Below are 24,743 nucleotides of genomic sequence, written 5' to 3' on the forward strand. Positions count from 1 at the left end.
TTCGTGAGTAAAAACCTCACTTCTTCGGATGCATCTCACGAAAGCTTATGCCCAAATAAATCTGTTAGTCTTTAAGTTGCCACCAGACTCCTTGTTGTTTTTGTAGATACAGACTAACATGGCTACCCCCTGATACTTGACAGATATAGTAAGAGAGTTGTTCCTTGAAAGGCTTTTTCGCCTGTAACTTTCTATACAGAGACACGGTACGTTAATTATTTGGGGCACAGGTAGGAAATAACAGTCTGATGAGGGGCAGATCTTTAATTTGTGCACTTCAATGACTTCAAAGGAGCTACTTCAGTTTGCACCTGTAGCGGAGCTTGCCACCCGTTCTTATCTTTTGACTTAAATTCCTTTTTAGAGGGTAACCCAACAATTTCAAAATAGAAAGAGTTTTCTCTATGTTAAATGACACTTACAAAAATAAAGGCACTCAGTAACTCCTAGGCATGTCGTCATTACACAGCACACACAGACATGATACACGCAGCACACGCAATCTTGCCCTATAGGCACTTTTGAAATTTCCACCCCCCTGTAAAAAAGTTGTTTGGAGCTAGGACCCACAAAGGGGGGAAAGGCAAGAGAGGAGGCTCCCAACTCCCACCGGAATTAGATAAGAGTGAGTTTCTAACTCCTTCAGGCTCTTGAAATGAACCATGTTGTTGAAAACTCCTACAACATGCAGTATAGCTATCCAATCAGCTTTGGTGGGGGAAAACAACAGATGTGAAGCCTGAAATGGAAAGAAGGGAACTGTTCTTTAAAGGGTCAATACATTATGCGTGTAAGGGTGAAAATATTATGAGGAAAAGAAAAATACTGTACCTTGATTCCTACCTGGGTAAAGAAGGGTTCGTAGATTTCAACTCCTTTATCCGACCCTTGCAGTAATACCTCTTGGCCACGTCTCCAGCTGTACCGTACAGGTGGGTTGGAGTTAGCAACGCACCTGAGAAACACTGTTCTCTCATAGTAAAACTGTTCTTTTGCTTCCCCGATGCTCTGGTGAACTGTCACTATCGGGTCATCTAAATCTGGAAATGCATAAAAAAAAAAAGCACAAAAACACACAACTCAGATAACAAAATTAGGGCTTACTTAGATCCTAAGGTGTCTCCTACACACAAGTAAGCAACCAAGACTGCACATCTTCTTGAAAAACAACAGGCAAGTATGAGAATGTTTGGGATCTGTTCCAAGAACAGTTACTACCCCAAGTGTACACTCTTAGATTGTCAGTTCTTTGGATCGTCTTTCTATTCTGTGTTTGTACAGCGCCGGGCACAATGGGGTCCCTTCCCACCACTGGGGCTCCTAGCTGTTACCACAAGAGAAATGACTTCAAAACCATTCATGGTGTTAAGTGTGAATTAATGTTTCATTTAAACAATTTCATCTCTTTTTCTTTCTTAATCTCACTTAGATAAAACACTGTTGATCAAACCCTGGAACTAATTAGTCAAGCTGTTTTCATTTGGATCGTAAGAGAAGTTTGATGTTATTTGGTGAGAATGTTTTATCTTTGCCTCTTATCGGATAATGTGAGTGTATCTGTTTTTCTTTAAAGTAATAAAATAGAACATTTTTAAGGCAGACATCTCTTTAGCTAGTTAGATATGTATTAAACTACAAACAAAAAGATCCATCCCAGGCTTTGGACACCCTTGACTCTCAATTGCTCTTGACTCTCCTGTTGCCTACTCTGTCCCCATATCTACTCTAGCGACATCATCACAGGACCCAACCACATCAGCCACACCATCATGGGGCTCATTCACCTGCACATGTACTAATGTGATATATGCCATCATGTGCCAGCAATGTCCCTCTGCCATGTACATTGGCCAAACCGGACAGTCTCCACGTAAAAGAATAAATGGACACAAATCTGACATCGGGAATGGTAACATACAAAAGCCAGTAGGAGAACTTCAATCTCCCTGGACATCCAATAACAGATTTAAAAGTAGCCATTCTTCAACCAAAAAAACTTCAAAAACAGACTTCAAAGAGAAACTGCAGAGCTACAATTCATTTGCAAACTTAACACCATTAATTTGGGCTTGAATAGGGACTGGGAGTGGCTGGCTCACTACAAAAGCAATTTTCCCTCTCTCAGTATTGACGCCTCCTCATCAATTGTTGGGAGTGGACCACATCCACCCTGACTGAATTAGCCCTGTCAACACTGGGTCTCCACTTGTAAAGTAACTCCCTTCTCTCCATGTGCCAGTATATTTATGCCTATATCTGTAATTTTCACTCCATGCATCTGAAGAAGTGGGTTTTTTACCCACAAAAGCTTATGCCCAAATAAATCTATTAGTCTTTAAGGTGCCACCGGACTTGTTGTTCTTTTTGGGGATACAGACTAACGTGGCTACCCCTCTGATAATTAAAACACAGACTTCCTACTCCTGCAGTATCAATTTAAGCATCCCTGGAGCCCACAACAGAGTTTCTTCCCATTCCAAGTCCACACTTTACAAATACCCCCCTGCCTCTAAATGTGAGAAAGGAAAGTTACCCCTTGGAGTAAGACCTGTAAATCGACTAACTTGGCATAGTTGCATGTTGAATCAGCAGGACTCAAAACTGGCCAAAACCTGGTTTTAGCAAAGAGAGTGACAATCAATACGCCCTCAATTGTTTGTTGCACTGTATACAAAAACCAGGGGTATTTCTCAGATCTTATCTGATCATACTAGAGCAAAGCAGGATGAAAGCGTTATCCCTGGGTTTGATTCTTTGGTGACTCTTCTGATCAAATGCTTATGAATGTGTGTTATGATATGGATGTAGGAATCACTTCTTATTTAGGCTTTTAGCGACATTTAGAACAATTGTACAAATACCATTTGGCCTTTAGATCTTAATAAAGAAATTTAGGGTTAAATTGTGTAGTGGGAAAGCCCTGCATAAACAATGATACCGATAAGCTTCCGACACTTGGCTATCTCCTATCAAAGGGGGAGACAATTCCTTTGTATGCGGTGTTGTTTTACTATCATATTTTGGTAAGATGTCTAAAACATAATGGCTAAATTGAAGAAAAACATACAAATAACCTCCCTCCCAGCCACCTTTACTAACTTATGTTGCACAATTTTCCACCCGCAAATAACTCAGCCTGCAATGTTCCACTCTCAATTAGTGGCAGATAGACATCTAGCTACTAAAACGTCTAACGACCCGTAGGAGGTTGCTTTTCCAAATTAGGCACTTAGGGTTCCAAAAGGCTAGGTGTAGACAGGTAAATCTAGGTGTGCTCCCAATCTGCATGTACATTCACTGTCGCTATGTACTCATATGGGGTGACTGCATACCCAACAGTGCCTGCTTCTCCACATAGACTTATAATCACTCCGTCTGCACGCACACAGTGATTGCTTGTGTTAATTCGGCACACATTGTATTGGTTAGAAAAATGTGTAGATGCCCATGAAAAACAAACACACACACTAAATTCTAGGATATGTAGGATTTCTTCAGTTAATTCTGATTTTACCCACTCATCCACAAATTACAACCCCAGTCCTGCAAAGATTTATGCACCTGAGTAACTTTGCAAATGTGAGAAATCCCACTGAATCAGTTGGAACAACTCCAGGCCCTGATTCAGCATGGTGCTTAAACACACGTCTAACGGTCAGCATGATCCTTGTCCTACTGGAGTCAGTGGGAGTATGCTCACATGCCTGAAGTTAGGCATATACTCCAGTACGTTGCTGAATCGGGTCCAGGAGAACCCAGTTGCTCCATTGCATGTTTGCAGGATCGGGGCCAATCAGTGCTAAAAACTAGACAGCTGCCTTAAATACGTAAGCTGCTCGTTAAAGGTGTACCTCTTGATTTGAGTAGTAAGACCAGTGGCTGCATGCACATTGGAGAAAGCATCTCGATTAATACGAAACACACGTGCCATACATCTAGCCGAGTAACACGTACAATAATTCTTGGTAAGAGTGCGTGGATTTTAAATAAATGCTACCTGAGTGCTACCCTGAACAATATTGGAGGTAGCATCACAGAAACAAATTATGAAACAGTGGTTTCAAATTAGGATGGCATTTTATAATGAGGTTTTGTTTTTCTTTTAAAGGTTATTTTATAACAGAGTGCCATTTGCAAAGGAAGGAGAGTGCTGAAATGTTATGTCCTCCATTCATTCAATGGCAAATAAAATACGGAAAATAGTTTGCTTAAACTTCAAGGCCAAAACACCTGGTGGCCTATAGCCGCAGCGAAATGCAGAACGTATCACACAGTGGTGGCTCCCCAGAGTCTTTGTTGATCGACAATACCATGAACACAATACATAGTAATGACAGAGTGGAAATTTGAAACGTGTCCTCTTACGGAACTTCGTCTCATTTACTCTTTTGAGGAAAGATGGCCCTGTGGTTAAGGTGCTGTGGATTCAATTCTGAGCTCTGCCACAGACTTCCATGAGCTTGGGCAAGTTACTTAACCCCAGTGTACCTCTGCTATCTACCTGTAAAATGGCAGTGATGATAACACTTCCTTCATCTCTCATCTAGTAGGATTGTCAAGTCTTTTGGGCAAAAAGAACAGGAGTACTTGTGGCACCTTAGAGACTAACAAATTTATTAGAGCATAAGCTTTGGTATGCATCCGAAGAGGTGGGCTGTAGTCCACGAAAGCTTATGCTCTAATAAATTTGTTAGTCTCTAAGGTGCCACAAGTACTCCTGTTCTTTTTGCGGATACAGACTAACACGGCTGCTACTCTGAAACCTGTCTTTTGGGCAGGCGCTGTCTTGTAGTGTGTGTTTGTACATGCCTAGCAGCATGGGGCCTTTATCTCCACTGGGTTTAAAAGAATTATCATCTTAAATCTCAAAAAAGTCAAAGTTCAGGACTGCAACAGAGGGCAAGGTCCTGCCACACCATTTTCATTATGTCCACTTAATGGAAAATTTTCACTGCAGAAAAGGACTGATTGAGTCATTGGCAGTAGAAAATCCCTCCAGCTGCATGAGAGCAACAGAAGCAGCACGAACAGAAACGACAAAATAACGCTGTGTTGTTCTGCACAGTAGTTAGGAGCTTTCATTGAGCATTCAGCTACACGTTCCATTAGTGTGCCGGGTTAGAGAAATGGCCTATTGGATTATTATGTAAGACGGCATTTTGCTCCGGCAATATAAAAAGTTACAAAACATAGTTTGTAGTGCTACCAGGTATTTGCTACAGGCTGTAACTACCCAGGAATGGCAACTGCCAAATTAGTTTCACTCAAGAAGGCCATTTTAAAGCTATCTGATCAAAATGGCATTCCTGTACTGTAGTCAAGGCTGCCTTGGAAGTCTGATTTCTATGCATAGCTGAATCACCACTCATCTGTATTCAAAATCCCAAATGGACTTCTTTTTGTAATTGGTTAAAACTGTGTGTGTGCATTTTTTTTCTCTCCAACAGCACTTGAAGGAACAAGCCGATCAACAGTCTGGGCTTGAAGCTATTGACTTTAGTTCTTATTAACTAGCAAAGGGGAAATTCAGAAGGAAATCTCAGTGGGGGGTCTTAGCACAATAGAAACAGATTCAGCACAAGGTGTGTTTTCCTCCCTTTGCTTTGCAATAAGACTTGTATTTTTATTATCGAATTATGAAGAGTAAGGGGATTAATCAGTTATTACATGAAACTGAAGTCATGGGGTGATGTTTTAAGTTAAAAAGTCTATGAATCCCCCCAAATAATCACAGAATTATGTTTTCCACTGCGATTGATGCTGCCATTAGGTCCAATTTTTCAGTCTTTAAACTTTGAATTGAACCAAATGACAGTGAAAACCCAGATGGCGCACATATGCTAAATACTGTATGGGAAATATTCCTTCCAGAAAGCCTGAAACTCTTGCACAAGCAGAAATCTAAGCAAAAACTGTTTGAAACAAAACTAGAACAAACATGTCATGACCTGCAGGGCAATGAGGTGAGCGGGTACAATGTGAATCAGCATTGTACAATGATGCACATTGCTAATGTCCAATGTTTAGAAATGCTTGGAGAAATGTTATCGATTATAGACACAGCCTGGCAGCATAATCACCACGAGTCAGAACCCTGCACCCAATCCTGCAACCCACACGCAATCCTACAGCTTCAATGGGGAACCAACCCCCCCACATGGAGACAAGTGCAAGATTGCACAGCCTGCATTTGCTACATGATTTTCCTTCAGCCCGTGGGACTACAAAGTTTTTGTTGTTGTTTTTTGTGGTGGTGGTTTTTAAACTGAACAACTCAGGACAATTGCAGTCAAAGAGAACGAGCCTTGGAAAAGAGAAAAGGCACTTTTAAGACTGATCTGTAGAACCGATTGAAATTGCTTCATAGCAGCGATGACCCCAGGGGGGTAGGGGGAGGGCAGAGAGAGGGCAGCCAGCTTCAGCAGCGTTAGTGAGCATGCTCAGTCCCTGTGAGCATGCTCACAACAAGCCAAGCAGCAAATCTGGGGAGTGGGGCACGTGACTCTGCATGCCCCTGCCCTACGAGTCACCTCTGCTTCATAGGATCATACTATAGGGAAGGTGGCAACGAGCCCTACAACACACTGGGGGTGCCTAACACTTTTCCTGTCATTATAAAAAAACACTTGCAAACATTTCTTTTTTTAAAACGGCATTCTAGCAGCCCATGGTTTTCAGCAGGGCTCCAAACTTCTGCAGGGACACAGTCCTGGTGTCAGCACTGTTATTCTGTATAGTTTTGAATTATTCCAACATAAGAAGCCAATAAAATGTTTTTGAGACACGCAATCAATAGGTTATGTAATTTGAATACACCCAAATGTATAGGCTGCAGCAACTTGCTCTAATTGCTCTGTTTCTGTACTAACTTCACGGCTCGATATGAAGATTGAATGCAAGTACTGAGTTACTGAAAAAATTAGACAAACATGTGGATGAAAATTGGGAGTTCTTTAAAATGAGTTTATTAGATGGCCAAAAGCCCAACAATGGTTAACAGCCCATCTAAGTTCTGTGGCAGACTAAAGGCTGCAAGGAGGAATAAATAGATAAAGCAATATGTAACATATTGGAAAACATTTATACTGAATGATAAAGTGCTAAAAATTGATACAGGAAAATAAAGACATCAGGAGAAAACAATCCAGCCTTGGCAGGGTTAAGGACAATAAGGAGTTTTTCAGTAGACTGGGAATAAAACGAAATCATAGCAACGGTTTAAGCCCATTACTAGATGGAGGTGGTAAAACTCTAAATAATGATACAGGAAAGGCAGAAATGTTCAATAAATACTTTTGTTCTGAAATTGGAAATAAGCAGGATTGATGTACTCATGTCACATGAAGATGAGGAAGTACTTTCCTGTCCATTAGTAATTAAAGAAGTAGCTAAACAACGTCTACTATGGTTAAATATTTTTAAATTGTCAGACTTGATAATCTGCATCCCAGAGTCCTAAAAGAGCTGCCAAAGGAGATCTCTTGCCCATTCATTTTTAAATAAAGCTTGGAGTACTGGAAGAGTGTTAATGTCATGTCAATATTCAAAAAGACCGGAGTAAGTATGGCCCGGTTTGCCTAATGTCCGTCCCAAGCAAAATAATAGAAAAGCTGATATGGGAGTTAATTGATGAAAAATTAAAGGCTAGAAATATAATTGGTACCAGTTCACATGGTTTTATGTAAAATATGTCTCGTCAAACAAATGATTTAATTCTTTGATGAGATTACAAATTGGGTTGATAAAGATAACTGCAAAGATGTAATTCACAGGCTTTTAAAAGGAATTTGACTTAGTAACACATGACATTATGATTACAAAATTAGCACCATACAATATAAATAAAGTGCACATTCAATTGATTAAGAACTGAGCGTAACTGCCAGATCTCAAAAATAGTTGTCAATGGGTAACCATCATCAACTGTGGGTGTTTCTAGAGAGGTCTGTCAGGAATTTGTATCAGACCGGATGCTAGTCAACATTTTCATCAATGATCTGGAAGTAAATATAAAATCACCATTGATAAAATGTGCACAAAGATTGGCGTAGTAGTAAATAACAATGAGAACAACAGTCACAAAGAGTGATCTGGGCTACTTAGTAAACTGGGCCCATTCAAACCAATGCATTTTAGTACAGCCAAATGCAAAATTAGAGCATGTATGAACAAGGAATGCATGTCACACCTACAGAATAGGGGATTGTATCCTGCAACGCAGTTACTCTGAAAAGGATTTAATGGTCACAATGGACAAACAACTCAACATGAGCTCCCAGTGCAATGTTTTGGCAAAAATCAGAGCCAGTTTACATCCAGGGAAGCAGCTAGTCAGAGTAGGAAGGTGATTTTACATCTGTATATGGGATTGGTGAGGCCAGTACAGAAATACCGTACACATTTTTGAAAGGATGTTGGAGAGGGTGCAGAAAAGAGCCATAAAAATGATTCCAGGGCTGGAGAAAATGCCTCACAGTGAGAGACTTAAAGAGCTCAATTTGTTTAGCGTCTCAAAAAGAAGGTTGCAAGGTGATTGATGACAGTATTGGAACCTAGGCAGGGAGAAAATACCCAGCACTAAGGGCTCTTCAATCTAGCAGAGAAATGAACAACAAGAAACAGAAGCTGGAAGCTGAAGCCAGACCAAATTAGAAAGGCGGCACACTTTTTTTACAGCGAGGATAATTACTAACCATGGGAACAAACTGCCAATGGAAGTGCTGGATTCTTCAGCTCCAGAGTGATGCCTTTCTGGAAGATCTGCTTTAGCCAAACATAAGTTATTGGGCTCAATACAGATATAATCAGGTGTAAGTTAATGATATACAAGAGGTCACATTAGTTGATCTAATGGCCTTAAAATCCATGAAACTAAGAAACATCATTAAAAAAGAATACAGGATTCATTAGGGGGATTCATACAATGTATACTACAGCACATGTGTTTGAAATAAAGACTTTGAATTCTTTAAACTATCATTTCATCCAACTTACATTAAAATATATTTGAGCCTCAGTCTTCTTCAGTATCCCAAGCCTCAGCCTTGTCTTTGTTAACCATTCTGATTACCAGAGGCTAATAGGACCATAGGAAACAGGAGTTAAACCCATCCTTATATCACTATCATTTAAAAGGAGCAGACTGAGGTAAGATAGCTACCAGCTTGGACAATTTTGACTCAGTAGGACCTTGAAACAAGAGGTGTGACAATCTTGTACATTACCACATCTTATTATGACCTGAGCTCAGCTGTAAGTACCTTAGAGTGCTAAAATTCCCAATCTAATCAAACATTGTTTCTCATCTTGTTATGTAGAGATCCTTAAACCAATATTAATGAGGAGCCCTGTAATAGTAAATCCTGACATTTTCTTTTTATTTTCTACTGTATCTCTATTGTAACACCACAACACATTACATTTAAAGGGATGAAGGATTTACCCCCTCTCCCGCCCGAACCAGAAGGTTAAATGATGTAAATGGCCAAACTGGAAAACTCGGTAGACAAGAATGATCTATCCCCAGGAATAATGCACATAAAGAGTCTTTAATATTGTGTAAATGAGGAGTTATTAGTTGCATAATTCAACAACTAATTAAAGTGTCCTTTCTCCCTTTCAAAGAGCAGGAAAACATAACGTTGTTGACCGAACAGACCCTATCGTATAGGGAAAACATACAAAATAGGCTTAAGAATTACTAATTCTTGTTTATGTTCTCCCCACCCTATCCCCAAATCAATGATTTCTGTAAAAATCTTCCAGAGGCAGTTCAGTTCAGTATTATATTCAGGAAGTATTTTGAGCACTGCTCACTCATGTACATCCCTTGCAACACTTAATCAGTTGCTTCCACATACCCCAACTGGGACTAGTGCTTTATAAAAATATCTAGCCACATACAAAGAATTCCTGAGAGACTGCACCAGAATAACTGGTATGTTCATTCTGCTTGTCTCTTATCTTATCTCTTCTGAAATTCATATGACTTTCCCAGACTCAGGCTCTTTACCCGTCAAATACAACAACGCACAATGGATTCTGGGGCTTCACACACAACTCCTACATCAGAACATTCTTCCTCTCCACTTTGATTCCAGGGAATGGAAAGGGAATTTTGAAGCGACAAAAAGGGAACAGAAGACCTGAACTAGATGGAAACAATGTTGAGTTTACAATAAGAAAACAAGGAGGAAACAGGGCTCCATTACGACAAAAGACCACCTTTGGCACGAGATGAAAGTTACAAGTCAGAAGAATATGCCTAACGCTACCACAAAGAGAATAAATAAAATAAACCAGTTCAGAAAGTATCCTATTGGGGCCCAATCCTTCTCCAAATGAAGACAATGGGACTTTTGCCATGGACAACAAGCAGAGCTGGAATAGGCCAATTATAAAGACAGCGGGAAAAGGCCTCTCTCCAATGAAGTCAATGGAACCGATTTAGGATTTCACCTGCAGAGTTGGAACTGTACAGGCTACAGAAAAGCAAAGGGAAAAATAGACTTCTGGGTATGATAAAACTCAGTGGATATTATATTTCTTTAGAGCAAAAGCCACAACTTTCACAGGCAAGCAAGGCACTCCGATACTATGGTGATGAGTGCAGTATAAGGAACTAAACAGAATAGAAAAGTTACAGCAGTTACTCGTAAATTTCTTGCCCCAGATTTTCAGAGGCGACAAACGATTTTAGGTGCCTCAATCTGTGGGTGTCTAATCTGAGAAAGGTAGAAGGGGCCTGATTTGCAGAGGACAGTACTCTGCGTTTTCTCAAAATCAGGGCTCTTTTTAAGGGGCCTTCAGAATGGGCACTTAAGACTTCAGGTACCGAACATCGCTAGTACTATTTGAAAATGTTGCTGTCTAGTGTTATAGCCTAGGGATACTTACAGAATTATTTGTCATGAACCTGAATTTGACATGTATACATTTGAGATGGATATGAGCTTAGGAATTATTATGAATTAGAGACATCAGTTTTAATTTAGAAAACGAACAGTGTAATAGGTATTTATTCATATAACTTTACAATGTTCTTGGCAGATTCTTTGTATAATAAAAAAATAAAGAAACCAGATCTGCGTATGCAACCAGCGAATAAGAAATTATTATTATTCCACAAGTAATTGTTGAACTGCTGCGGTTCAAAAATAGCCATTTCCTAATTAATATATTGTAAAAATTCTGCAAAGTAGTTCAACAGCAGCTATTCACGACTAATTAAACATCATTAAAATACACTTGACAAGAAAATATAAATCTTCTTTGCTTTAACCTAATTTGAATCTTCCATTTTCATTCTAGCAAGCATGAATATTTAATCTTAATTTCTTAATTTTCGCCAGCAAGGTTGTCAGTCTAAAGTAGCCATGCATTTTAATGTTTTAACTGTAAAAGTTTTATATCTTTGGACACAGAGATAGTGAGCACACACAAGCAAAAACTCAACTAAAAGACCTGATGGTGATAGTTACCAAATGACAATCAATGCATTCACGTGAATACACTCACAATTTTTACCTTTCATAAAAAGCCATATTTTTGAACAAGATCTTCCAAATAATCCCAAAACACAAAAAGCTGTAAAAAAAAGAAAATCTTCCTGTTTTAAAACTTCCAGTTCCATCAAATGTCAATTGGATTATAACAGCCATGGTACAGTAAGGGTCAATGGATGGACTAGAGCCATCGCTACAATTCTGGAGTAGGATGTGCATGCACAGCTCCCATTGACGAGAGAATCAAACACACTGGATTGCACTGATGCACCATGGAGATCAGGACATCATTGTGCTAAGCACTGTACATACACCTAATAAGTCAGTCCCTGCCCCAAAGAATTTCCAATCTAACATGCAATAATGGAAAGGAGCCTTTCCAAGAGATTTTCCCATTTCTCACACATGAAGAAGGAATTAATTTTCTTGACAAAACAACCAGATCACTCCTGCATTCCATAGAAGTAACTCATCCCAAAGAACTCCTGTTCTGCTCTTGCATAAGGTGATATGCCCGCTATATTTAATACATGCTAAGGAATGAGAGGAAGAAAGCTGAAAAAAAGACCTGTACACCTAATTTTTGGTTAAAGTTCAGAGCTAAAATATTAAAATCCAAATGACTTCACGGTGTCTTCTTGCGATCCTGAGTAATACTGCTTATAACCATATGGAAAGAAACGTCTGAGATGACCCTAAATTGTGCAGACTCTCATTGACTTCAATGGACATTGGATCAGAGCTTGAGTCATTCTTGAAACAAACCTTCTGTCTTGAAGCAGCACAGAACTTTCCCTGTCATTTTCTCCTCTTGCCTTGCTTACTGGCTTCTTTCTCCTTCACTTGACACTGTTCATTTTTTCTTTTGACAAAGAAATTAGGCAATAATATTGAATGGGAAATTTTTCCAAAGTCATAAGTAGGAATTGGGCAATGAACACATCTGTGCCTTTGAAAATTGCCCCCTGAAAGGTTATCTTACAGACACGGCCTCAGAACATCTTAGCTGGATGTTTCTACTGCACTTAAACTGAAAAGACTGCATCTAGTGTAAGCTAACACTCTGAGACATTACTGCTGAAAAAAAGAATGGATTTCAGTAGTTCTAGAGAGCTGATTTTACTTTGCCACCCTGGCAGCACCTGGAAAGCTACTTCCTGTGTGGATGCCCAAAAGGAAAAAGAAATTCAATGGCTAATGAAGGTTGCTTCTTCTTAGCCTATGCGCAACTTGCCTCAGGTGGCCCGTGACCAGGATTCATCACCAAATTTGGTCTGCTAGTTGGATCGTTAGCTTCCTTGGTGTGGGCTGGGTACTGCCGGGGAGCGTGACGTGAACGCTGATCCATGCCCCCCAGGAAGGGTCCTGACAAGCAGTCATACAGAGATGCTTAAACTATCTGTTCCTTCTCTGCTCTGTGTTTCGTTTTCTTTTAATCCCTAGGTTTCTCTGTTTTTGTCTCACAGCTATTTCTTGTAACGGTGGTAGCTGATTTGAATGGAGAGTTCATCGGGTAAGTTGACAGGTTTATACACCTGAGTTTTCGATCTGCTTAACTGAGTTTATCAAAATAAACTCCCTTAAGACTAAACTACCAACAACACCAGGCTAATTTTACGAAGCACTCGGCACTGAGCAGGTTTGGGTCCTATTTGATCCAATTTTTTGGCTAGCTAAAATGTTGGCCCATTATCACAACAGCACCTACTGACTTGGCTTGTGTAGCCAAAGGGCAGAAATTCAACAGGCTTATTACAAAAAGCAGATTTCAGAAGTTTGCTGTGAGCCTTCTATGTCTCTGTAGAATGACACATGGTATTCTGCAGCTGTGTTTCTTGAATTCTGTAACACTAACTAGTTTGAAACAACAGAAACCCAATGGTCCCGTCCCGCATGCTGTTTTTTAAGTCAACAAATAAATTAATTGTAGCTTTACTGCCCAGGGTCAAATTCTGTCTTCAGATCTGTTTACAGGCTCCTATTGACTTCAGTCGTCCCACTGACTCTCTCTGAAAACAGACATCACCACTACAAACCACATGATTCTCAGACTCTTCCAGTTGAAGTTGTACAAAAATAAGGTCCAAGTTAAAATTTGTGACTATCCTCAGAATACAGAGCACTCGGAGGTCTTCCCAATGCTAATATTACACTGGACACTCCCAGCACATGGGAAAGTGCCCAGCACGTGGCATTGTAAAAATGTATGTGCCTCTCTATGTATTCTACGCACAGCAGACCGCAAGGCAGCGGAGTGCGGTATTCTGTTTTGAGATCCATAAGACACGTGCAAATTCTGCATCAGCACCCTCCTCCTGCACAGACAATAAATTTTGTAGGACGTTCTTCATGTGCAAAGTCACAGAAAACAGAGGACTTATGATAGCAGGAGGCAGCTTTTTGTACTCCAACTCTCCACACTACCTGGTCTTTCAAAGTACTACGTCCTAGCAAGGGAATCATTAAAGTGTCTGTGCTGATTTTATTATACATGTCATCATCCTTACATCACACTCACCACAGGAGGGGTTTTGATTGACCCGTGGGATGTTGTCAGAGTGGAAATGGACCCTCAGTATGTTTATAACTGTCCGAGAGAGACCCAATGCGTAGTAAACGAGCACAAGGACTTGTGTGTGCTGCATCTTTCAGGTTTGTAACTCGTTCTGTTAAATTGTGTCATCTCTTGCAATAGTCCAGTATTTTTGTCCACTGGGGGAGGTAGTGAGACCCTTCTGGCCTGTACTTTCATTAGTATGAAAATGACGCACACATCTCTGTTGTCTTTTAGTTGAACCTATACGCGGCCACCTTACCCCTTTCCTAGAGTCCAAGAGTGGTGGGGATATGGATAAGAGAGCCTTAGCTTAATGCAGGGAGAACAGACGCAATACTGAGGGGCTGGGGAAAATGTCTAGAGGGACTGGCTGGAGCTCTGACTGTGACCTCGTTTGGAGCAGTATTTGAACTCTTCCAGTACCGTTTGCTGCCTCACCGACCTATTAGAGCCATCACTGCTCTTTGATTGACGGACAATGGTGGAGTCACAGAGCGTGATGCCTTTTTCTGTCTACAGCTGCCAGCAGGCTGCCGCTACACCTCTAAGATGTGGACCCTGCCACACTGACTCTCACCTTTGCAACAGGAAGGCGCAATCACTGCAATGCAGTCTACCTGGGGCTATACAGGAAAAGCAGCCACAAACGTTAGCTAGGATGAATGCAGCAGTTTTGCTCATCAGAATGGTGCAATCAGCTCTGCACATCAGTGCCCTATGCTGGCATCTGGCTTGTTTCCCGATGCAACTCAGGGTGTTGGTTATGCTTAGCAAAGCACTAAACACAGGGCCCAGCTGTCTGAAGCTTGTCTCTTTATGGCCCATTGCAACACTTGCTGTCTGTTCCAAGAGCAGAAGTCTCCAGGTCTGGTGGCCTCTGGAACTTACTCCCGAGGGCATGTCACCAAAGCCCAGCTTCAGCAAGCACTGTAAGGCCATGTCTACACTACAAAATTAAGTTAGGTCGACGTACAGTCACCGCAGTAATTACTGTGAATTTTGATGGTCACTCTGCTCTCCTTCTGCTGGTGGTGCGCGTGCACAACAGGAGCACTTGCACTGCTTTAAGTGGGGCAGTCCAAGGGGCTCACAACTGGAGCACCCCCCCGCCCCAGGGCTGACAGCCCAAGCCTGGGGGAGGTGGGCTCCCTGCATGGGGCTGACAGCCAAGAGGTGATGTCAGTAACGCAATGTCTACATGGACAGTGCATCACCCTAACTATATCAACCTAAGTGCCGCGCCTCTCGTGGAGGTGGAGTTATTAAGTCAATGTAGTGGGTGACGGACATTGGCAGGAGCAACGTTGGGAGTGTGGATGCTTACAAAGTTAGGTCGATGTGATCTGCCTTATGTCAGCCGAACTCCATAGTGTAGACCAGGCCTGAGACTTATCTGGCTGCCCCGACCTTTCCTTATCTGATGGAAATGCCATGCAGCCAGCGATGAGGCTGCTTTGTGAAGTCTGTTAAAATAGCCGTCAGCCACCCAATGCTAGGGCAATGGGCATCATTTCTAAATGTGCAAACAAACAAATATCTAAATAAACCGCCTGATTTGTATCTTTGTGAAAGAAACCGAGTGTGAAGGAACTGCGATGTCATCACTTGGTAATGAAAAAAAAGCCACACAGCTAATATGAGAGCTTGAGAGACTTATTGTAGTGCCAAAGGCGTAACCTTGTATCAGCTTTATGCTTGACTTGTTATTATTAAAATTACTGTCATTTGATTAAAATTACCTAGCAGTTCGAATGTCTCATCTTTCTGCCTCCCAGTGTGTGCCTTCTGTGTCTCTCGGATATTCATCACTTTGTAGCAAACAAGGAAACACACACACAAAAAACTTCTCATAATCCCAGAGAGTGAGAGTCCACATTGCTGTGGTGATATTTCAGGAGAGCAAATCCAGGAGCATATGTATTGTCCAGATCAATAGCTAAATCAAATCAGAAACATCTAGCAATTAGAAGGGCTGCAAATGAAAGTGCGGTAAAGCAGCCTTGGATTATATAATACTGATTGGGTAAACGCAATCAGTAGACCAGTCACATCACTTACTGCACTACTGGAAAGCACTAAGATGCCAAGGTGATGATACAGAATGGAACAGAATATAGAGTATCCTGTATCTTCCAGAAATCCAGAACACGTGTCCCAGAAGTCCTGCCAGGAGAGCAGTCTACAGTCATTTTATGATTGATTAGACTAATGAAGACGACTGCAATGTCACTGATCGTTTCCTGGGAGATGGCAAAGTTATAATAAGCCGTGGAGAAGGGAAGGAAGAATTCTGTCACAAACGGGGTACACATTTTGGAGCTAAATTAATTTGTTACCAACCAATAGTTTAGCAAATAATAAAAGCAGGGCTGTCAATTAATCGCAGTTAACACACAATGAACTCAAAAAAATGAATTGTGATTAATCACACTGTTAAACAATAGAATACCAATTGAAATGTATTAAATATTTTTGGATGTTTTTCTACATTTTCAAATATATAGATTTCAGTTACATCACAGAATACAAAGTCTACAGTGCTCATTTTAGATTATTTTTATTACAAATACTTGCACTGTAAAAATGACAAACAAAAGAAATAGTATTTTTCAATTCACCTCAGACAAGTACAGTAGTTCATTCAATCTCTTTATCATGAAAGTGCAACTTAGAAATGTAGATTTTTTTTTGGTTACATAACCTCACTCAAAAACAAAACAATGTCAAACTTTAGAGCCTACAAGTCAGCTCAGCCCTACTTCTTGTTCAGCCAATCGCTCAGACAAACAAGTGTGTTTACATTTACAGGAGATAACGCTGCCCGCTTCTTGTTTACAATGTCACCTGAAAGTGAGAACAGGTGTTCCCATGACACTGTTGTAGCTGGCGTCGCAAGATATTTACGTACCATATGCCTCTTCATGCTTCGGCCATTGTTCCAGAGGACATACTTCCATGCTGATGGCACTCATTAAAAAAATAATGTATTAATTAAATTTGTGACTGGACTCCTGGGGGGGGGGGGAGAATTGTATGTTTCCTGCTCTGTTTTACCCTCATCCTGCCATATATTTCATGGTATAGCAGTCTTGGATGATGACCCAGCACATGTTGTTCATTTTAAGAACATTTTCACTGCAAATTTGACAAAATGCAAAGAAGATACCAATGTGAAATTTCTAAAGATAGCTACAGCACTCAACCCAAGATTTAAGAATTTGAAGTGCCTTCCAAAATCTGAGAGGCATGAGGTGTGGAGTATGCTTTCAGAACTCTTATAAGAGTAACACTCCACTGCGGAAACTACAGAACCTGAACCACCGAAAAAGAAAATCAACCTTCTGCAGGTTGTATCTGATTCAGATTATGAAATTGAACATGCGTCGGTCTGCACTGCTTTGGATCATTATCGAGCAGAATCCGTCATCAGCATGGACGCATGTCCCCTGGAATGGTGCTTGAAGAAAATCATTCAAGGGACATAATCTTTAGCGCATCTGGCATATAAATATCTTGCAGCGCCGGCTACAGCAGTACCATGAGAACATCTGTTCTCACTTTCAAGTGACAATGTAAACAAGAAGCAGGCAGCATTATCTTGTGCAAATCTGAACAAACCTGTTTGCCTGAGCAATTGGCTGAACAAGAAGTAGGACTGATTGGACTTGTAGCTCCAAAATTTGACATTGTCGAAAATGTAAAAAACATCTACAAATATTTAAAAAAATGGTATTCGATTATTGTTTAACAGCGCAATTGATCATGATTAATTTTTTTTAATCACGTAATTAATCAAAAATTTTTTTAATCGCTTGACAGCCCTAAATAAAAGGTGATGTGGTGCAGATGGACAGAGGAATACCCATCGGATGAATAGACTAAGTAAGCAAAATTCTTCTGTGAGAACTGTGTGAACCCTCCTGGAGAGAGCACCAAGATACCTGCTACAATACTTAGGAACTGTTGTTATTTATTATTTGAATAATAGCAACAATATGCTAGGTTCTGAAAAATGACACTAATAGAAAGACAATGCAGCCTAGGGATTGTACAGACAATCTAAAACATACAGCAGAAAAGACACACTGGGAGGAAGATGCTTATATTATAAACTATATTTAAAGGTAGCAGATGGAACTAAGTATCAGAGGGGTAGCTGTGTTAGTCTGGAGCTGTAAAAAGCAACAGAGAGTCCTGTGGCACCTTATAGACTAACAGATGTATTGGAGCATAGGCTTTCATGGGTGAAGACCCACTTCATCTGACGCATGTCATGGAAATGCCCAGAAGCAGGTATAAATATGCAGGCCAGAATCAGTCTGGAGATAACGAGGTTAGTTCAATCAGGGAGGATGAGGCCCTCTTCTAGCAGTTGAGGTGTGAACACCAAGGGAGGAAAAACTGCGTTTGTAGTTGGCTAGCCATTCACAGTCTTAGATGAAACTAAGTTAATCAGAATACTATCAAGTAGCCAAGAGTTTTGGGAGGGATATCAAGTCAGACTTCAGGTCAGGAACCAACCTCCAGCTCACAGGGTTTAGAGAGAATCTTCCCTGAAGTTTCCCCCATAACTATCCCTGAAGGACTTTCTTATGCCCTCCTCTGAAACATCTGGAACTTGCAAGAAAGAGTGCTTGATTAACTGGATTTCTGCCACAAAACTTTTATTCAGATAGCTAGTGGCTGGCAGCTTGGCTGAAGTGGCTGGATAGAGAGTGAGCCAGGTCTGGGGATAGAGAAACAAAACAATAAACTAAAGGAGAATATTCCTATCAGATTTAGTTCTGCTCTACATGTCAAATTTAGGTAGATGCAGATACAGTGCTTAGTTGAAAAATCAACACCCCCGAGCATTGCAGTTATGTCAACCTAACTGTCACTATAGACGGAATTAGGTCAACAAAAGAATGACCTACCTACCCATCACTCCTGGAGGTGGTGTCCTATAGTGATGGGAAAACCCCTTCCGTCGCTGTAGGCTGCATCTGCACTATGGAGATGTAGCTCTGCCATTACTGTTCCCATAGTGTAGACGTGACTGGATTGGAAGACAAGAGTGATCTTAATTTGCCAGGTTCTCAACTGGCCAGTCCTAGAGTTGAGAAACCAGCCTTTTCACTTCCTCTTTCTCGGTTTGGAATTATTAGCAGATTTTGCTAAGCAATTTTCCAGGAACAAGAATCCCTTGAGAATACATTAGCACATTCTCCCTTGCCCATGAAAATGAAGGGGGCAGACAGCTGAGGAGGGAGAGAAGATTATATTCAGTCCAATCCTACGGTGACATTGCCAGTAAAAGACACTAACTCATTAGTACACGGACAGCAAATCAATACTAATTAGCCTAAGCAGATCATTCAGCAACTGAAATCTACATTTTCCCATGTCACATTTTGTTCTGTAAAAATTACGGGGTGGAAAATCCTGACCCCATTGAAGTCAATGGGAATTTGGCTGTTCACATCAATGGGTCCAGGATTTCAACCTCCTCCTAAAAAAAAAAAAATGTCTTATGGTTTTATAAACGCAAAGGGGAATTACATGGAGTTTGTTTGTACGTAGTCTTTCTTCAGGTTTAACTATTAGGGTTGAATATATGGAAAGAGTTGCATCTTTGAGGAAAAAATGAAACGATAACAATAAAAATGGGTGGGCTCCTCAGCTCTGCTCTAGCTACTCTGTGCTACTCCAGCTCAGAGCGACGATGGGGCGATCTTCACAGGCAGAGCCTCTGTCTTTCTTCCTACAGCTCGTCTACATGAGGGGCTGCAGCCACAGCAACTCTGGATTATTTGAGGCGCACTCCCTTCTGCAAAGACTTCCTGCCGATCGATGGCATCTGATGGAGCGCGGACTGTCCTGGGGAAGTCTGGAGTAGCTGTGCACTTAAGTCACTACCCCAAACCAGTCATCTCGTGCTGCCTCAGTCAAAGGCACTGGCTGCGCTATGAATTTTTCTCCGCCATTGCTACCACTCACGTTGAGAAGGCTCCAACAATTATTTTAAGCACCACGAGGCATAAACCCGCTCTGAGCACCTGTTTTTAACATGCCCTCATCAACCTAACCAGAACCCTGGTCTGCATTTGTGCTCCCATGGAGCTGAATCCATGGTCGAAATGGTGCGAAATGTTAGCAAAACAATCCACAACCGTAGCAACCTCCTGGGTATCGGATGGGTAGCATCAAGTGAGAGATCTGTTAAAGCCCTCTGCAGTGCTTATTCTTCCTCTCCATAAACATCTACATGAAGCCTCAACCGGCAAAGATGGAGATGTAAAAGAGCCCAACAAGTCCAAGAGCATCAATCACCTGACTTTTTTGCCATGCACCTGAGAAGACAGACAGGTGGTAATAATTCCCACTTCCACAGTTGAACCTGAAAGAGGATCCCCCACTACAATATCCATCTGCTCCAGCCTTTCAGGCTACAAGACTGTTTCTCTGTGATGTTGTAAGAACACCAAGGTAGGGCATCTCTTTCATCCGGAAAAGTCAGATTATTATACGATCAGCTGATCTGCCACCACACACAAAGCATGTAACAAAAAAAAAAAAAAAGGGAGGCACAGTCATATTATAAACATGTCTGGTCTACTGCAAGTGGTGTTTTGTGGCTAATTTGTAGGCTCTGAGCAGAGTTTGGGACAGTACAACTGCTTTTCATTGTCCCTCTAATCTGTCCCTGATACTGAAAATCCCACCTCTGTTACCTCTGTCCAATGTCCTTTGTTGGGTGAATCAAAGATTATTGGAACCTTCCATTTCAGCCCAAAAATTAGAAAACAAATACCAAAAACTTAATGTCAGTTCATTTTAAAGTGCCAGATCTGATTGCCATTCCCTTTACCTGCAATCTAATTTAGTTCGTAATTTCAAAGTGCTGGCTAGGTTCTTTAATTAACAATTAAGAGATTTTTTTTTTGTATTGCAAGTTCCAAATAGCCATTTAAAAATAAAAATAAACACTAACATTATACTTTTGGTGGTTTGATTAATCGATTCCCAAATCACTGATGTAATCATGCAAGGGTTTTTGGTTTTTTTTGGTTTATGTGTTTTTAACACATCTGTTGAATTGATGCTTTCGGGGTGACAAGCCGTGGGAAGTATGCAACCTGGTTTCTGTTAAGCACGGCTTGGAAGCACCATCGTGTGCCCGTGTGCTTTACTGGCACCTTTATTAAGCTGCTGTCCCGTTATCCGGAATCTCAGCTTTTGCTTACAAGAAACCCAAGCCAGGTCTTTAGCTGACGTGTGCTAAGAAAGCACAAACATGGGAACGAGCGTGTAACTGATGCGGAGAGGAGTCTGCAGAAAGAATAGAACAATAAGTCTGTGAGGTGTGAAATGCCCCATTCATGTCAGTGAGGGGTTAAAAAGAGATACCAGTGATGACAATTTCATTGCAAACATGGTTATCTATTTCTTTCCTCGTGGAAGCAGAAAGTGGAGGGTTACAGATCTGCACAAGGGCTGGCCAAGCTGCCATCACACCTCAGACTGCAGCGTAAGGTATACCCTGAGTCTAACCAAGTCCTGTTTGCAATCTATTGTGTTAACTGAGTTAACAAGCCATGGCCAAGAGAATGGCATGTTTCCCTTTCTGACGGCTTCTCGGCACCCTTGAGGTGACATCCTCTTCATTGGATTCAATTACAAAAATAAATAAAATAACTTAAAATTAAGTATGGTTTTATCCCCAAATTTATCAACGGTGATAGGGTTCCTCCCACCACTTGCCTGAGGCATTTTAACAGCATATTATAATTATTCTCTTTCATGCCTTTTTTCCTTTATTTTTGTTTTGTATTTAGCAAAGTCTGATATGCGAGCTGTGCTGCAGATGAGGTCATTGTTTACCATAAGATTAGCAATGAGCTTTTCTAAGATGTCTCAATCCACAATGAAGAAGGTCATCACTTGATTCTGGGAGAATTTCGTTGACAATCTGGTCTGCCTGTACCTCATTTAAAAAGCTAAATCCAGCACTGATACAGCACAGAAAATCATGATTGTACTTGATAAAATCAGGTCATCACCAAATCACCCATGGCAAAAAACAGATGAGAATTAGGTGTGGTTGAGCGCTTCTGATTGGAATCCAAGCCCCTACAGAGAGGACCTAGAATAAGCTATTCAGACTTATCTTTTGTCATTCCACAGTGATTGATGTATTTCCTAGTCTAAGGAGGAAGATACTGTGGTTAACTGCATGTGTCTGGGGATAGAGAAGGGTACATTTTTAATAGCACCCACTGACGCATCTCTGAGATGCAACTTCTGATTCCATATGCCAGGTCAGACCTGGAGTCAAGCCAGGGGATCTTCTTTAAGGAAGGAAAAGAAATATCAGTATGCAAAGAGGGAATGTGGGTTCCTTGAATATTTGGGTGGGGTTTTCAAAGGGAACAAAAGGGTAGCAGGTGCCCAGCACTCATTGAATTTCACTCCCTTGGTATTACTTGAACATTCCAGCCCCCGAATTTTTGGCCACCAGTGTAGCTGCATCAGTACAAAATTTTAGCGTAGACAAAAGTTCCAGTGGTGTAGCTCCTATTTTACTGGCGTATGTTGTGTCTGTATTGAGGCACCTGTTGCCACATGCCTAAAACTCCCACGGACACTTGGCTCAGCCATTTTCCTAAAGAAAACCCCTTCCTTACTCATCCCAGCAAGAACTGCTATAAACTCTAGAATTCTGGAGGACAAAACATGACAGTGAAACAATTTTTTCTTTGATAAACCTAATCAAATGTCTGAGTCATGCAAGGTAGTGATGTACGAATTGGCTATAAGCAGCTGGCTTACTTCTAAACACTTCATAAAAATATAAGCACCATAAATTACTCCTCCTGGTAGACCCAGATGCCTAATTGTTATAAGAGTTATTGTAGACTTGCTAAAGGAGCAGGGAAATGTCATATACTGAATCACAAATCACTATTTATCCTGAAGGCGCTTTTGTGCAACAAATTTTTTGCTGTGGCATTTTGGGATGCTTTGTAAATTCAGCGTTGAACCATCACGGGAATAGACGGTACCTGAATGTATATAAGCAGCAGCAGGTTAGTGACAAAACTTCTAGGTAAACTGCCATGTGCTAGGAAATCTAGCTAATGAAACTGAACACTAGGAGTGTATGTTTATCAGTCCAAAAAAATCTTCTATAGAATATGAAGGGTTAAAATCCATGTGTGTTTTATATAACAACCTGGTATATGGATTGTGCCAGCTCTTTTCCAGACCCGAAGTCCAGAGTTTGGTCAAGGGACCAGAGGCCTAGCAAATAGTGATTAGCTAAGAGAAAGCAGAATAAACAAGATAACATTGCCTTTGCTAAGATATGCTTGGTCAGTAGAAATGCCAGATGTTGAAGCAATAACTGAATAATTATGTTTCATCCAAAGTTTCAAATTGAACAAAGAATCCCTGTTCCTATTGTGTTAGTTTCTTCTGTAGGGAGACGTTCTTCCCACAGATCCAACCTTGAGTTTATGAAAAGCTGGCACATGTCAGTATAAAGATATGGCATCCTTCCAGCTCCCTTCCCAGGGACCAATGCCTGCCTTAAATCACAAAGGAGACAATCTTTATTGTCATATACTTTCACTGTTTCTTTGTTTTAACCCCTAGGAATGTAGCTGTTGGACAATCAAAGGAGCTACTTCATTCCTATGGACCCCAAATCAGAATTCAACATATATATTTTATACTAAAAAACATTTTATCAAAGTATTAATTAAATGTTAACTTGTTAACTTGAGATCATGGGCAGAGTCATTATGTAACCGGTTAACCATTGGCTAATGTGCTATCTTGTCGTGTGGCTAGACCTATCCCAGGGTGTGGAACTGCCTACCCTGTCACTTTCCCCCGCCCATGGAAAATCCATATATTCCATTGTAATCAATTGATTGACAGTGTCTCTGAGCCTAATAAGCCAGGTGACACTCCGCCAGCGCTGTGTGTAATAAACTCCTATGCTTGACCTCTACACGGTGTGGATTTATGTTCCTTCAGGATATTAGAGTGCAGCTTAAATTATTACACACACACACACACACACACATATATATATATTATGGGTTCAATTTTCAAAAGTGCATAAGTCCCCAAGGAGCTTAAATACCATTTTCAAAAAATAACTTACCTAGATGCCTATGTTTAATTAAAAGTAAAAATGGGACACATAAGTGCCTAAGTCACTTATGAAAATGTGACCTTCTATTCAAATACATCTCCCTATTATCAATACATATTTCCATGTTTATCACACTTCAAGGAGAATATTGAAAAACTGGAGAGGTTTCAAAGAAGAGCTGCGAGAATGATGAAAGGATTAGAAAATGTCTTATAGTGACATGCTCAAGAAACTCAGTCTATTTAGCTTAACAAGGGGAAGGTTAAAGGGTCACTTGATCACAGTATATAAGTACCTATGTGGGGAATAGAAATTTGATAGAGGTTTCTTCAATCTAGCAGGAAAAAGTGTGGCACGTTGAAGCCAGAGAAGCTCAGATTAGAAATAAGGCTCCGAGGTTTTTTGTTGTTTTTGTTGTTGTTTCATTTTGTTTTTTTAAACAGAGACAGTAATTAACTAGTGGAATAATGCACTAAAGGTTATGGGGGATTCTCCATCACAGGAAATCTTTAAATCTAGATTGGATGCTTTTCTAAAA

At 40.7% G+C, this 24,743-nt stretch overlaps 1 protein-coding gene across 2 annotated transcripts in view; it reads right to left on the minus strand.

Annotated features, from left to right (window-relative positions):
- The window catches only part of MDGA2 (MAM domain containing glycosylphosphatidylinositol anchor 2), a 619,444-nt gene that overhangs the window by 284,271 nt on the left and 310,430 nt on the right, over positions 1 to 24,743 (minus strand). Inside the window, exon 4 of one of the 2 annotated variants that reach the window (XM_034770448.1) lies at positions 844 to 1,040. In XM_034770448.1, the coding sequence (XP_034626339.1) occupies positions 844 to 1,040 (197 nt within the window). Of the gene's footprint in view, positions 1 to 831; positions 1,041 to 24,743 lie in introns of both variants that reach the window. The other variant, XM_034770447.1, reaches the window with a different exon arrangement.

This window comes from Trachemys scripta, chromosome 4, assembly GCF_013100865.1.
Source record: "Trachemys scripta elegans isolate TJP31775 chromosome 4, CAS_Tse_1.0, whole genome shotgun sequence".
NCBI classification, from domain to species: Eukaryota; Metazoa; Chordata; order Testudines; family Emydidae; genus Trachemys; species Trachemys scripta.